We start from the raw sequence: 16,110 nt of genomic DNA, 5'->3' as shown, positions 1-16,110 counted from the left end.
TCTACCAACTTGCCGCTGGGACCCGCGAGCTGGCGGGCCCGCCCAGTCTTCCATTTCCTTCCCAGCCTCAACCAGCGAGTACGATCTTGTGTTTCTGTTTTGCTTTTGAAGATTGCGAGAGAGTGAAGAGGCTTATACACGGCTGTGTCTAACACGGTTACCGCGCAGCTTGTTTCGGCCGAAATTACGGGCCCCTTACTGCTACGTTCACCAGCTCAAAAACGGCTCCCGCCTTCCCCGAAAACCCGACGCATTGAGAAGGGCTTGCTTCTCCGTGTGACACCACCACAAGGAGAGGGGGAAACACGTCAGGCTTTCGGGCGAGCTTTTTTCGGGGGTGGGGGCGGCTCAGATGCAGCAGAACCGGCCAGGCCGGGGCCCGCTCTCAGTGGGGAGCGGGAGAGGCGGGAGCGCCCGCGGGCAGGGGTCGCCGGGGCTGGCCCTGCGGGGCGGGCCGACGCGCCCCAGCGGAGCTCGGGGACGAACCAGAGGTCTTGGTCGGGAGCCGGCGTGGGTGGGGGAGGCGGAGAGCAGCGATTCACCTGGGCGACGTGGCAGCCATTCCCTACCCTCCGAGACCCCTCCCCATTCGGCCGCCTACCCGCCCTCTCGCGGCTGGTTGCTGCGAGGCTGCTCTTCCCCGGCCGGACGGAGAGCGGCAGTGTCTCCCCGCCGGGCGCCCGCCGTGCGTCTCCCCCGCGCGGCCGCCGCTGCTCGCCAGCCCTGCGCCGTGCTGGAGAGCGCAGTGGCGGCGGCGGGAAAGGGCTGCGGAATCGCGGCGCTGCGTCTCATACTCGACGACGCGGCCTCGGCCTCGACGCCCTCCGCCCGTTCCCGGAGCAGGTAAAGGCGGCGGGTGGGAGGCGGGTCGTTGGGGCTGGGCTGAGGGTCCGGTTGGGAAGGAATCCCGGAGTCCCCGAATCCGAGCGGAGGGCCTGAGGTAAGCGGCGGGAGGCGCTGCCACTGAAACCCCAATCCCCGAAGGTGGGGGGCCGGCGCTGGCAGTCCGGCCCGCGGGCCCGGTCGCCCGGACGGAAGGGAAGTGAGGCGTCGGTGAGAGGCGGGCCATGGCGCGCCGCCCGAGGTCGGGCGAAGGCGGAAGCTGCGGCCACTTTCCTGGCCCCCCAGTCCCTGGCGGCCCTCCAAGCCCTTGACACACCCCTCTCGCCCCCAGTAGCTTCCCTGTCAGTTCCCGCCCGGACTTAACCTCGAGGCCCTCCGAGCGCCTTCGGCTTTTCCCAGGCGGATCCTTCTTGGAACTTCGGGCCACCCTCCCGAGCACGTAGTCCTATTAGAGCTGTTTATTTACTCACTTCCAATCCAAACACAGCCTCTCCGCACGTTCCGAGTTTGGATACTGCGGGGAGGCATTCCCGGTTCCCGGTGTCTGTGCCGCTTGGATCGTCGTCCACACCCCCTCCCCCACGGCAACTTTGATCCTCGCTGGGTCCCTCCTTGAGCCCTACCGTGATCCGGACCCTCTCCTAGAGGTCCGTGTGGAAATCCGTCTTGGATAGAGTGAGTCACTCGACCTGGGGCAGTTTATTTCTTAAGCTCTTGGTTAAAACGTGGTGTTTTTTGTTGTTTTCTCTTCGAAAGAGAGCTAGAGTAATTTAAAAAGAAAAAAAGTGTAAACGGCCGATCGCGCGCTGTTGGCTTTAAAGAATCTTCTTTTCGGCAACAGTCTTTAGAACTAGGATCTGATATTTGTGGCACGGACAGGTTTGTACACATTCTCGCCATGCAGTGGTTGTAATGTCTTCATAGCACGGTTCTGACTTGAAGGTAGGATTGGCTGGTTTTTCTACTCGACATCTTTAAGCCAATCAAGAAGCGCTGCTTGCCTGGAAACTGGATAACTCAGAAAAGGTGGGGATTGGTTGAGCTCAGAGAAAAAAATCCTGGACATGAACCTGGCTTCTCAGAAAAAACTGATTTGCAGCTGCCTCTCTTCCCCCACTTAAAAAATAATGTTACCTTTTCATCTCAACAGCAGGCTTTTCATTCTTTTTTTATTATTTCTACTGTTTTTCTATCAAACGCCCAGCTCTCTTTTTAACTCATTTTAGCTTTCATCCTTCAGTTTTCAATGAAAGAATCTTTAAACGCCTTAAGAAATGTAAACATCATGTGTTTGTTTTGATAATAAGCATGGTTTAATTTTCTTACGTTGTCCGTTGTTAAAGGTCAGAAATTAAATCAACAATTTTTTGTTCCCGTGCCAGAGGCTTTATTATTCAAGTGGCTGTGGTAGGATGGGGGGCTGCCGTGATGGAGATGGTGAAAAGAATAGGAAAGAAGTGGCTGCCTTTCTGCATGGATGCTACACTTTAGTTCATGAAAAAAGACTAACGTATAAAACAAACAAAACCCATGACAAATCAGCATTTAGTACTTACGAATGTCAGTTTGTGCACCTGTTGACTTTAGTTGCTTTGAAGGGGAGAGTAGAGGACCGATCACTGGACTTCATATAGAAAAAGTGGGCTTAAGTTATTGAATGTTTTTTTCTTTATTAAAGTAGGCATAGTGTCTGTACACAGGAGAGGCTAAATATATTATCAGTGTAGGTGCATGTTTTTTTAATACTGAGGATTTTCCTTCTCTTAAAATCTCCCCTTTCTTCTTGATTATCTAATGGTTATGCATGTCTTTTGATATGCAAAGCAGTTAGAAGAGAACTACCATCTTTGCCTTCCTTCTATTCAGCTTTTTATATACAAACTCACATTCTAAGTCTTGGGAATAATCTTAGTTTGTCAGGTCAAACATTAAATCTTAGCAGATCACATTATTAAGTGCCTTTAGTAGTAGTTTTATTAGGAATTGAAGAAGAGATTGAATTTTTTAATTTTTATATTTATCATGCCAGTCTATGAGTAAGCCAAACGTCATTAGAATTATATCTGGAGCTTCCCTGGTGGCACAGTGGTTGAGTATCCACCTGCCAATGCAGGGGACATGGGTTTGATCCCTGATCCGGGAAGATACCACATGCCACAGAGCAACTAAGCCAGTGCACCACAACTACTGAGCCTGTGCTCTAGAGCCCATGAGCCACAACTACTGAGCCCGTGCACCGCAACTACTGAAGCCCGCATGCCTAGAGCCCGTGCTCCACAACAAGAGAAGCCACCGCAATGAGAAGCCCGCGCACTGCAACGAAGAGTAGCCCGCTCTCGCCACAACTAGAGAAAGCCCGTGTGCAGCAACAAAGACCCAACACAGCCAAAAATAAATAAATAAATAAATAAAATAAATAAATTAGAAAAAAAAGAATTATATCTGGACTCTTGACTTTTAATAACAATCCTTCCATCTTTTATCGAATTTTTGTAGCCATACCATTTAATTGTATAATGTTACTTTCATAATATGATATAGTATTTAGTAGAATGAATTTTCCCTATGTGTCTTTAAAATTTTTTTTAATGTATCTGCTCTATTTATTAAATTTAAGAATTAGTTTTGGAGACTGACATGAATAATATTTAATTTTTCTGTTCTGAAGCAGGGTATCTTTTTAAAAATTTTTTCTTTTGTGTTTAAATTTGTTTCTTCCGCCTGTAGTGTCTTCACTGTTCTCTGTGTCCTCCTCCCCCTAAACTCTCTGCTAACCTACTTCAAGATTTAGGTGGTACATGTTGTAAAGTCTTCTCTCCTTCCTTCCCCCAGCAGAGATAATCACGTACTCATTGTATTACCTCTGAACCATTACATACTTACTGCTATATTGAGCTACCTCCTCCCTATAGTAACTGAGTTTCACTGAATTTTACTCAATTCTTTTTCTCTAACACTAGTCCCAAAGCTATAGTTGTATAGGTATTAAATAAATATTGGCATGAATAAAGGAGATATTTTACTTTAAAAAATATTTTTCCCAGTTACTATCTGTATGCTGTTAATTCTTAAATCTCCAACCCAAAGCTCTTTCCTGATAACCGACTCGTATATCATCTACCTTCATGACATGTTCATTTGTATGCTCCCACAGGTAACTCAGACTGAGCATATCCCAAACTGTAGTTATTATCAACCTTCCCTCTCCCAGCCTCAAACCAAAAATATGAAACAAACTACGTCTTCTTTCTAGGGGAAGATTAAATGAGATAATGCTTGTGTGCTAAGAATTCGGTAAATAGTAGGCTCTGCTAATAATAACTTGGCAGAAACATGGGCTATTCCTTTTCCTCTCTTTTTCGCTTCATATTCTGATTGATCACTGAGCCCTGTTGAATTCTTTCTCCTTAATATCTCTTGAACCTGTGCTTTTTCCTCTATTCCCAAGGCTAACATCCAACTCCATGGTTAGCATCATCTCTTACCTGGATTGCCGCAGTAGCCTCCTAAGTGGTTAACCCTTCTTCCAGTCTTGCCTTCCAATCCACTTTTCCCACTGTAGCCAGAGTAATCTAACACATTTAAACCTGTAACTCCCCTGCTAAAAAAATTTTTTTTTTTTTTTTTGGCCACACTGTGCGGCTTGTGGGATCTTAGTTCCTTGACCAGGGATCAAACCTGTGCGCCCCTGCAGTGGAAGTGCAGAGTCCTAACCACTGGACTGCCAGGGAAGTCCCAAAACATTTTTTTTTGTGGCTTTTCATTGCCTTCAGGATAAAATCTGAACTTTAAAAAAAATTTTTATTTATTTTATTTATTTATTTTTGGCTGCGTTGGGTCTTCATTGCTGCGCACGGGCTTTCTCTAGTTGCAGTGAGGGGGCTACTCTTTGTTTCCGTGCATGGGATTCTCATTGCGGTGACTTCTCTTGTCGCGGAGCATGCGCTCTAGGTGCGCGGGCTTCAGTAGTTGTGGCACGTGGGCTCAGTAGTTGTAGCTCGCGGGCTCTAGAGCACAGGCTCAGTAGTTGTGGCACACGGGCTTAGTTGCTCCACAGCATGTGGGATCTTTCTGGACCAGGGCTCGAACCCATATCCCCTGCATTAGCAGGCGGATTCTTAACCACTGTGCCACCAGGGAAGTCCCTGAACTTCTTAATTTGGCTTTCAGTATCATGATCTGGCATGTTTACTTCTTCATCCTCTGTCACTTTCTCCTTTTGCCCTCAATGTGCTGCTAGTCATAAACAGTTACTTGGATTTCTCCCTCAAGATGCCACGTTTGTTAAATCTAGGCCCGAGTACAGAAGCTTTCCTCTGTCTGGAATGCCTTACCTAGCTCCCTGCTTCCTTCCCCTTTGGTTTTGTTAGCTCATACTTATCTTTCAGGTCTCCGTAGAGGTGATGACCTCTCTAGGGAAGCCAGCCCTCTACTTGTTTGCCTAGCAGTCTACATTCTCATTGTAATTGCTTATTGTTATCTCACCATATACTGGTTAGGGTGTAACAAAGAAAAAGGTAAATTGACTATGTTAAAAAATGATGTGAAGGACTTCCCTGGTGGTCCAGTGGTTAAAACTACATGCTTCCACGGCAGGGGGCACTGGTTCGATCCCTGGTCAGGGAACTAAGATCCTGCATGCTGCGTGGCATGGCCAAAAAAAAAAAAAAAAAAAAAAAAAGATGTGATTTGCATAGAGTGTATTAAAGAGGGAATTAAATAGTAATTTGGGGGTTTACCTAGTAGGGAAGAGAAAGACATTATAGCGGATAGATGAAAGTTTTCTTAGTAGGAAAGGCATACTAAGTAGGTCCTTTTACAGTTTCAGTGAAGTATACCTTTACATATAATTTCCATCTTATTCAGTTTCTCTGAATATTAGTTAGAGGTTATTAGTTAGGACTTTTTGGATTGCAAATAACAGAGATACAGTTTGAAATGGCCTATGGATGGAAAAGTTACTGGTTCAGTAACCATATAACAGAAAGTGTATGGATAGAGATGGCCATAAGGAGCTAAGGTGGGAACTTGCCCATAGTTAGATCCTTCCTATAAATTTTTTTTTTTTTTTTTTGGCTGCACCCCGCGGCACATGGGATCTTAGTTCCCCGACCTGGGACCTGGCAGTGAAAGCGCCGAGTCCTAACCACTAGTCCTAACCACTGGCGCCATCTCTCCTACTGCAGATATGCTTCTTCACAAAGTGGGACCTGGTTCCTGGCGCACAGGCTTACCTACTTAGAGACTCATGTCAGAGGATCTAGATAGAGTTGCTCACATGCCTGTCCTTTGACCAGTTCCTGCAGCTGAGGGGATGAGGTACTATGCCTAGTTCAGCCTAGATCATGTGTTGTGCTTACTTATATAGCCAGGGGTCTATTAGCAGGAATCAGGCCCCTGGTGGAGTAGGGGAGGAGAAGGAGTTCTGGGCAGACACAAAGAATATCCATTCTAAATCTTAACCACCCTTCTGACTTTCAATTTATTTTCCTAGATATTTTATTCATGGGAAAGAGATGCCCTGTATTATGGACCTGAGTATTCCAGGTACCGAAATGGTAAGTCCAGTATTTTAAAGAACTAAATTGGCTTTTTGGTTTGTGCTGGCATATAACAAATATTTGTTAAGCTTTTGTTTGCTAAATAGAAACACATTGTGAGATGCTTATAGACTAGTAGTGTAAACAAATAAATACAAAGGTGCTAAGGTAGAGGTGTATCTAGGATGCAGTGGCAGCTCTGTGTAAATCAAACTTTGGGATAGTGGAAAACTTCCCTGATTGAGGCAAGAAATATGGGTTGTGTGGGATGGGGTAGAGGGACTTTTGGGTAGAACATGTGTGAGGCACAGAGATGTGAGATGGGCCAGGGGCCCATCTATCTAGTTATTTGGGAAACAAATAATTAGATACAGGAGGAGTAGAGAGTACCTGGGGAGGAGTAGAGGAAGAGAATGGTAGGGGTAGGTAAGGGGCCAAATCATAGAAGTCCTTGAATGGTTTAACCAAGGAGTTGGAACTTGATCTTGAAAGCTGTGGAGTCATTGAAGCATTTTACGCTGGAACTCTCAGGCCTGAAGTGCCTGTGTAATATACACATGGATATGTCTGTCAGGCAGTTTTTGGAGAGACAGCAGTGAGCAGTCCTGAAGAGAGAGCTTAGTTCTCTGCCCAGGAATTGAATCTGGGTAGCCTGGATGAAAACTAGGAATCCTAGCTGCTAGACCACCAGGGGCTAGAGGCTAGAAGCAAAGTGGCCCTGGCTCTTGCCCCCATTTGAAAGCAGGAATGTTTCAAGGAGGCAAAAACTGTAAAAACAGGTACAAATTTTATTATTAGAGACACAACACAACAAGTGGGAGAGCACACAGAGAAACAGTTTGTTTATTTAAGCCTGAAGCAAGGCAGAAATATACACCTGGAGAGAAAGGGTATGAGTCTCTTCTTTAATGAGGAGGAGCGCAGTAAAGAAATGATTTAATTCACTTACATAGGACAGTCCTTCTGGGTCTTTGTTTACTTTAGGCCAATAATCTTGTTTCTTTTTTCACATCTGACCTGTCCTAGCACTCTCCCCAGCATGGGTGCGCAACTTTTTGCTAAGATGGATTCCACCGCAGAGGGCTGTTGGGGGTATGTCCACACTTATTATGTCCACACTTATTATGACTTATTATGACTTATTATGACGCCCCCTCCCTTTTTTGACCCCTCAAGGAGCCTTCCTGTGCATGTGCAGACAGGGAAGTTTTTGTCGACCTCAGGAGTGGTCATCTTATCTTTTTACTTCAGCAAAGCTCAGCTCTTGCCACTAACTTTGTCCTTGGAGTGTCTAGGGAAAACAAAGCTTCAATTTTACTCCACTTGACAAACACCAGCTGTCTAGCCCAGGGGCCCATCTATCTGCTATCTCAAGGCAGTTAACTATATTGGAGTTTGGGAGAGAATTCTTGGCTGGAGTCATAGGTACTGAAGCCATGGATTTGGATGGGCCTAGAAAAAGGTGGTGGAGCAGAAGGTTGGGAACAGAACCCAGGGTAACAATGACACTGAAAGAGGAGCATGAGAAAAGCAATCAATGAAGGAGACTGAGCAGGGGCAGCCAGAGAAAAACCAGTAGATGTAGGCGGCAGATTGCATTGGATCAAGAAGTCAACAGAAAGTGGGAAGTTGAAACAATAAATTGTAAACTACTTTTATTTTAAGGACTGAAACTGCCTAGGAAATACTGGGAGTTTGGATAGTCTGAGTTAAGAATTCGCTTCATTGTTATCAATTCAGGGTGTATTGAGAAACCAAATTTCAAACAGTTTTTCCACTACAGGAATTTGAACTTTTTAGAATTAGCATTTTTAAAGATAGGGAGGAGAGGATGGAGGCTTTTTGGAGGGTGGTAGTTGGTAGGAAAGAAGTGGTTGAATAGGGCATGGATATGGTTTATGTACAATCAGTCATATTGGGGTGTACAGAGCACCTAGTAGAGTATTCTGCGTATAGTTTCTGGAGCTATAAAGATTCAGTAAGTCTATTTTATCAGGAGACCTAGAGTTGATAAATGATGGTGTAGTTGTAATTAAATTTATACTTCTTGGGATTTCTATTTGTGATTTTCTTTCCTGTTCTATTTCTGACTTAACCTCTCTTGAGTGAACATTTTCTTTCCCTTCTCTTACATTTGTTTTTCTTTGTAGTTAAACCCCTTATAGATTTTTTAAAAATTGTAATAAACGTATAACAAAATTTATCATCTTAACTACTTTTAAGTGAACAGTATAGTAGTGTTAATAATACAGTAAGTCCCCTACATATGAACAAGTTCCATTCTGAGAACGTGTTCATAAGTCCAACAAAGTTAGCCTGGGTACCCAACTAACAATTGGCTGTATAGTACTGTAATATAATAGATTTACAATACTTTTCACACAAATAATACATAAAAAAACAAAAAAAGTAAACATTTTTAATCTTACAGTACAGTACCTTGAAAAGTACAGTAGTACTGTACAACAGCTGGCATACAGGAACTGGCATCGAGTGAACAGGCAAGAAGGGTTACTGACTGGAGGAGGGAGAGGAGCTGGGAGATGGTAGAGCTGAAGGATCGTCAGCAATAGGAGACAGAGGGCAAGCTGCAGTTTCCCTCACACCTTACTTGATTGGACATGCGAGCACATGTTTGTATCTTTGGAAGTTCGCAACTTGAAGGCTTGTATGGAGGGGACTTACTGTATATACATGGTTAATACAACAGGTCTGTAGAACTTTTTCATCTTGAAGAACTGAAACTCTATACCCATTGAACACCCCCCCCCTTCCCCACCTCACCTCTAGCCCCTGGCATCTGTTATCCTACTTTGTAAGAGTGTGACTACTATATTTGTTTATTGAGGTATAGTTAATGGACAATATTATATGTTTCAGATGTACAACATAGTGATTGACCATTTTTAAAGGTTATACTCCATTTATAGTTATTATAAAATATTGGCTATAGTCCCTGTGTTGCACAATATATCCTTGTAGCTTATATATATATATATATATATATATTTTAACATCTTTATTGGCGTATAACTGCTTTACAATGGTGTGTCAGTTTCTGCTTTATAACAAAGTGAATCAGTTATACATATACATATGTCCCCATATCTCCTCCCTCTTGCATCTCCCTCACTCCCTCCCTCCTTATCCCACCCCTCTAGGTGGTCACAGAGCACTGAGCTGATCTCCCTGTGCCATGCAGCTCCTTCCCACTAGCTATCTATTTTACGTTTGGTAGTGTATATATGTCCATGCTACTCTCTCACTTTGTCACAGCTTATCCTTCCCCCTCCCCGTATCCTCAAGTCCATTCTCTAGTAGGTCTGCATCTTTATTCCCATCTTGCCCCTAGGTTCTTCTGACCACTTTTTTTTTTTTTTAGATTCCATATATATGTGTTAGCATATGGCTTGTAGCTTATATTATACATAGTAGTTTGTACCTCTTAACTCCCTACACCTATCTTGCTCCTCACCCCCTTCCCTCTCCCCACTAGTAACCACAGATTTGTTTTCTATATCTGTGAATCTGTTTCTTTTTGTTATATTAATTAGTTTGTTTTATTTTTTAGATTTCACATATAAGTGGTATCATACAGTACTTGTCTTTCTCTGACTTGTTTCACTTAGCGTAATATCCTCCAAGTTTATCCATGTTATTGCAAATGGCAAAATTTCATTCTTTTTTATGGCTGAGTAGTATTCCATTGTGTATATCTTCTTTATCTATTCATCTGTTGATGGATACTTAGGTTACTTCCATATCTTGGCAATTGTAAATAGTGCTGCTCTGACCACTGGGGTGCATCTATCTTTTCCAATAAGTGTTTTCATTTTTTCTCACATATACCCAGGAGTAGAATTGCTGGGTCATATGGTAGTTCTAATTTTAGTTTTTTGAGAAACCTCCATACTGTTTTCCACAGTGGCTGCACCAATTTACATTCGTGAGGGTTCCCTTTTTTCCACATACTCACCAACGTTTGTTATTTGTGTTCTTTTTTTTTTAAATTAAAAAAATATTTATTTTTGGCTGTATTGGGTCTTTGTTGCTGCACATGGGCTTTCTCTAGTTGAGGCAAGCAGGGCCTACTGTTTGTTGCAGAGTGCAGGCTTCTGTTGTTGCAGTTGCAGAGCACGGGCTCTAGGCGTGTGGGCTTCAGTAGTTGTGGTGCACGGGCTCAGTAGTTATCGCTTGTGGGCTCTAGAGCGCAGGCTCAGTAGTTGTGGCACGTGGGCTCAGCTGTTCTGCAGCATGTGGGATCTTCCCGGACCAGGGCTCAAACCCACTTCCCCTGCATTGGAAGGCAGATTATTGACCACTGCACCACCAGGGAAGCCCCTGTGGTTTTTTTGATGATAGCCATTCTGACAGGTGTGAGGTGACATCTCATTTTTTTTTTTAAGTCTTTATCAGATTTGTTACAATATTGCTTCTGTTTTATGTTTTGGCTTTTTGGGAGTGAGGCATGTGAGACCTTAGCTCCCTGACCAATCAAACCCGCACCCCCCCCAGCATTGGAAGGTGAAGTCTTAACCACTGGACCGTCAGGGAAGTCCCACATGTGGTTTTTTTTTTTTTTTTTTTTTTTTTTTGCGGTACGCGGGCCTCTCACTGTTGTGGCCTCTCCCATTGCGGAGCAAAGGCTCTGGACGCGCAGGCTCAGCGGCCATGGCTCACGGGCCTAGCCGCTCCGCGGCATGTGGGATCTTCCCGGACTGGGGCACGAACCTGTGTCCCCTGCATCGGCAGGTGGACTCTCAACCACTGTGCCTCCAGGGAAGCCCCCCTCATGTGGTTTTAATTTGCATTTCTCTGATGATTAATGATGTTCTGTAGGCCATCTGTATGGAACTTGACTACTTTAGATACCTCATATAAGTAGAATCATACACTGTTTGTCTTTTTGTGACTGGCATATTTCACTTAGCATAATGTCCTCAGGTTTCATCTATGTTAGAGCATATGACAGGATTTCCTTTTTCTTAGAGGCTGCATAATATTTCACTATGTATATGTGTGTGTATCCCACATTTTCTTTCTTTTTTTTTCTTTTTCTTTCTCTTTATTTATTTGGCTGCATCGGGTCTTAGTTGTGGTGCGCAGGCTTCTCTCTAGTTGTGGCGCACGGGCTCCAAAGTGCGAGGGCTCAGTAGTTGTGGTGCGCAGACTTAGTTGCCCTGAGACATGTGGGATCTTAGTTCCCTGACCAGGGATCGAACCCGCATTCCCTGCATTGAAAGGCAGATTCTTAACCACTGGACCACCAGGGAAGTCCTTCCCATTTGTCTTAATCCAGTTTTCTGTTGATGAACATTTAGGTTGCACAAACTTTTTTTTCTTAATTACTTGTATGTTCTTCTGTATCAACTAGTCTGCTGTCAACTCCTTGTGTGTATTTCATTTCAATCATTGTATCTTTCAGCTCTTACTGGTTCATTTTTATATTTTCTTGTTTCTTGTTAAAATTCTCACGGTGTTCATCTCAATTTTTTCCAAGTTCAGTTAGCATTCTTATTACTAATGCATTGAACTTTTTATCTGATAAATTATTTATCTGTTTCATTGGCTGTTTTCTTTTTGCCCAGGGTTTTTTTTTCTTATTTTTTCATTTGAAAGAAATCCCTTTGTCTTCTCATTTTGTTTAACTCACTCTGTCTCTATGAAATTAGGACACCTATCCCAGTCTTGAAGGGGTGTCCTCTGCATGTGAGTATGGGTCACATCTTCCCCCAGGGTGTGCTGGAAGCTATCACCTTGGTGTGAGGTGAGACTAGAGACTGAGAGGCTAGAACCAGAGACAGGTGTGAACTGGAGCTTCTCCCATGTTCAGTGGCCATCACCACCCTATTCTGGGCATTGTCAGGTCCCAAGGTGTTGGAGTTAGAAATCTTGAGGGTCGGGTCCTAGCTGGTCTGTTCTCTCTAAGTGTGCACTCTCCCCATGCCTGGTAATGGGGAGCAGCATTGAAGCAAGAGGAGCTGGATCGTGTGCCTGGTCCAGGCTGGGACACATGCTGGGACAGTTCTGGTATGCCACTCAGAGCTCAAAACAGCTCCCTATCCAACATCTCCATGAGCACTAGCAATGGCTGCCCTTACCCCTTTCAGTACAGTGCTGGGCCCAAGTTGGCTCTGTCCCCCAAGGGTGAGATTGCATGGACTTTTAATTTGCTTCTACCTCTTGACTATTGTGAATAATGCTGCAGTGAACATGGGTGTGCAAATATCTCTTGGAGATCCTGTTTTCAATTCTCTTGGACGTATGCACAAAAGTGAGATTGCTGGATCATATTCTATTTTTACTTTTCTGAAGAACCTCCATACCATTTTTCATAGTAGCTGCACCGTTTTACATTCCCACCAACAGTACACAATAACTTTATTTATTTATTTATTTGGCTGCGTTGGGTCTTTGTTGCTGTGCGCGGGCTTTCTCTAGTTGCGGCGAGTGGGGGCTGCTCTTGGTTGCGGCGCGCGGGCTTCTCATTGCGGTGGCTTCTGTTGTTGCAGAGCATGAGCTCTAGGCGCATGGGCTCAGTAGTTGTGGCTCATGGCTCTAGAGTGCAGGCTCAGTAGTTGTGGCGCACGGGCTTAGTTGCTCCACAGCATGTGGGATCTTCCCGGACCAGGAACTGAACCCATGTCCGCTGCATTGGCAGGCGGATTCTTAACCACTGCGCCACCAGGGAAGTCCCCACAATAACTTTAACTTTTTTTTTTCCTCAAGGTTGCTTTGGCTATTTGGGGTTCTCTTAATTTTTTATTTTAATTTTTATTTATTTATTATTTATTTAATTTTATTTTTGGCTGTGTTGGGTCTTCGTTTCTGTGCGTGGGCTTTCTCTAGTTGCGGCGAGCGGGGGCCACTCTTCATCGCGGTGCGCGGGCCTTTCACTGTCATGGCCTCTCTTGTTGCGGAGCACAAGCTCCAGACGCCTGCAGGCTCAGTAGTTGTGACTCACGGGCCCAGTTGCTCTGCGGCATGTGGGATCTTCCCAGACCAGGGCTCGAACCCGTATCCCCTGTATTGGCAGGCAGATTCTCAACGACTGCGCCACCAGGGAAGCCCTCTTCTCTTAATTTTTATCCTTTAAAAATTTTTCTTTCATTTTCTTCCTTCCCTTACCACATGATTAAATTTTTCTTTTTCTTAGAACACATACGTAACCAGATATAACCTTTAAAATATGGAGTGTGCCCTGCTTTTATTAAAACTTTGTATATTTGAATTCAGAGTTTCAAATTAAGGGTTGGTATTTGAATTTAAAAAGGATTTTTTACTTTGTAGAGGTAAACAAACCAGTTTACTTGAAGCATGGTACATATTAAAAACTTTTATTAGCAAAATACATAGACATATATAGAAAAGTAGAATAGTACATTGAACTCATGTAAACCCACCTCCTAGATTTAATGATTACTAATATTTTGCTACATTTGCTTTATATATGTGTATATTTCTATGTATATATAAATTTCCTGAGCGTTTTAAAAGTAAATGGTGGCAAATGAGGGTTTTTTTCTTTTTGTGTACTATACATTTGTATTATAAATGTTATATGTATTTTGAACTTTGATAATTTCATTTAAGGATTTAGCTTGAAATTTACTCTTTTAAAAAATCATAAGAGGGCTTCCCTGGTGGCGCAGTGGTTGGGAGTCTGCCTGCCAATGCAGGGGACACGGGTTCGTGCCCCAGTCCGGGAAGATCCCACATGCCGCGGAGCGGCTGGGCCCGGGAGCCATGGCCGCTGAGCCTGTGCTCCGCAACGGGAGAGGCCACACAGTGAGAGGCCCGCGTACCGCAAAAAAAAAAAAAAAATATTTGACATATCTTCCAGAAAAAGGATATTCTCCTATATAACCACAAAACCATTATCATTCCTAGCAAAATTATCAATAAGTCCCTAATATATAATACTTGTACCATATTCAGATTTCTCTAATTTTTCCAAGAACATCTTTTATTGCCTTTAAAAAATATGAAAATCTAGTCAAGAGCTACCCATTGTATCTGGCTGTCTCTTGAGTCTTTTTTAATTATAGAATTGTCTCTTACCTACCCACCCCCTTTACCACCCTCCCTCCTTCTCCCCATAATACAGATTTGTTGGCTCTGTTGGGAATGTCTAACATTTTGTATTGCTGATAGTTTCTTCATGGTCAGTGTAACTTTTTCCTCTATCCCCTATATTTCATATAAACTGGGAGTGAGATTTAAAGGTGTTTCAGGTTCAGGTTAAACATTTTTGGAAGAGTAGTTCATTTAGCAATGCTGTGTACTCATATTGTTTCACTTACAGGCATGTAATGTTTAGTTGTCCCACCATTTGGATGCTGTGTTTGATCACCAGGCCAAGGTGATGACCACCAGATTGTTTTATTGTAAAATTATATTTGTCTTTTTATATCTTGCAAATAATCTGTGGCATGGTACTTTGGCACCAGGTATGTCAATATCAACCTTTCACCTAATGATTTTAGCCTTCATTGATGATTGTTGATTAGCTATTTAATTATGGTTTACGATATGGTAATTAGTTTTAGATCCTATTACATAGTTGTCTTCAATAACGAAGGTTTCCCTCATCAGTTAGCGCTATTTTGTTGCTTTGAAATAATGTTTTACTTAAAAGGCAGAATAAATGCTTAGGTCTTTCCCTTTATATAACCATTTCCAGAGTGTAATAGTCACCTCTAATGGCGGTGGATGAAGTTGGTCTTTTTTCTTTACTTTGTGGTTTTCTCTTTGGAATATGATATATATCTATATTATAAATATTTATATATTTTGGACTTTGATTTCATTTGGGATTACTATTTGATATAAATTTGCTTTTGTTACATATGTATATAATATATCATCATTTACATTTTTTTTAATAGTAAGAAGACATTACGTTGGATAACAGGAAGAGCTGTAGAGTTTGCAGGTGTCAGCTGTGGCCTTAATAAGCACATTGATAGCATCAGTGATAGACAGATGGTAAGTTTATTGAAGTCTAGAGTGAGTATATTTTACACATAGGTTTTCAAGCTTTTATTTACATATTTGAGTGATTAAAGAAATCTCTCATAAGAAGGAAAATGTAATCACATATTTTGTTACTAGAATTTCTCAAAGAGCTTGTGGTTGCATAAAACATGCTGACCCAAGAAGTCTAAAGAACTGTATTGTGGTTTTCCCATTTAATGTGTGTTTTGGTGTCTTTGCTTCTAAAATACCACTTCTTACTCCTTCATATTTTACGTATTTTAGCCATCCACAAATATATTTTGTGCACCTATTTTATGTATGGGACTATGACTAAATGCCAAATTGGAGTAGTATGTATCATAATCTGTGTTCTCAAGGAACATGGCTAATTGGGGAAATAAACACATACAGATGAAAATATGTCAGTAAAACCAACAATGTGAGAATCTAAAATATCTAAGGAAGATTAGTACGGCAGTAAGTAATGAAGGAGTATAGAAAGTGTTGAAGAATTGTAGAGAAATACACTTGCCTGCCATTCTTTGGCCCAAAGCTGTATATGGTTCAGCAACTGGCTTTTTCCCTTAAGAATATGTCTCAGAGATCTTTCTGGTTTCTACATTATACCTTCAACTTTTCATAGCTGCATAGTATTCCAAAGCATGATTTTTTTTTTGCCATAATTTATTTAACCATTCTTTATCAATAGTTAGTATGTCCAGTTATTACTTATAATAGTTCTTATGAC

At 42.7% G+C, this 16,110-nt stretch overlaps 1 protein-coding gene across 2 annotated transcripts in view; it reads left to right on the top strand.

The window, feature by feature from the left end:
• Positions 1 to 228: 228 nt before the first annotated feature.
• LOC132519889 (uncharacterized) overlaps positions 229 to 16,110 on the top strand; it is a 30,753-nt gene continuing 14,871 nt past the window's right edge. For both annotated transcript variants that reach the window (XM_060148311.1, XM_060148310.1), the window contains exons 1-2: positions 229 to 843; positions 15,272 to 15,371. In XM_060148311.1, the coding sequence (XP_060004294.1) occupies positions 353 to 843; positions 15,272 to 15,371 (591 nt within the window). In that variant the 5' untranslated portion in view covers positions 229 to 352. The remainder of the gene's footprint in view (positions 844 to 15,271; positions 15,372 to 16,110) is intronic.

This window comes from Lagenorhynchus albirostris, chromosome 4 (genome assembly GCF_949774975.1).
Source record: "Lagenorhynchus albirostris chromosome 4, mLagAlb1.1, whole genome shotgun sequence".
NCBI lineage: Eukaryota > Metazoa > Chordata > Mammalia > Artiodactyla > Delphinidae > Lagenorhynchus > Lagenorhynchus albirostris.
The sequence above is the reverse complement of the archived record's forward strand: the minus strand, read 5'-3'. Positions and strand labels throughout refer to the sequence as shown.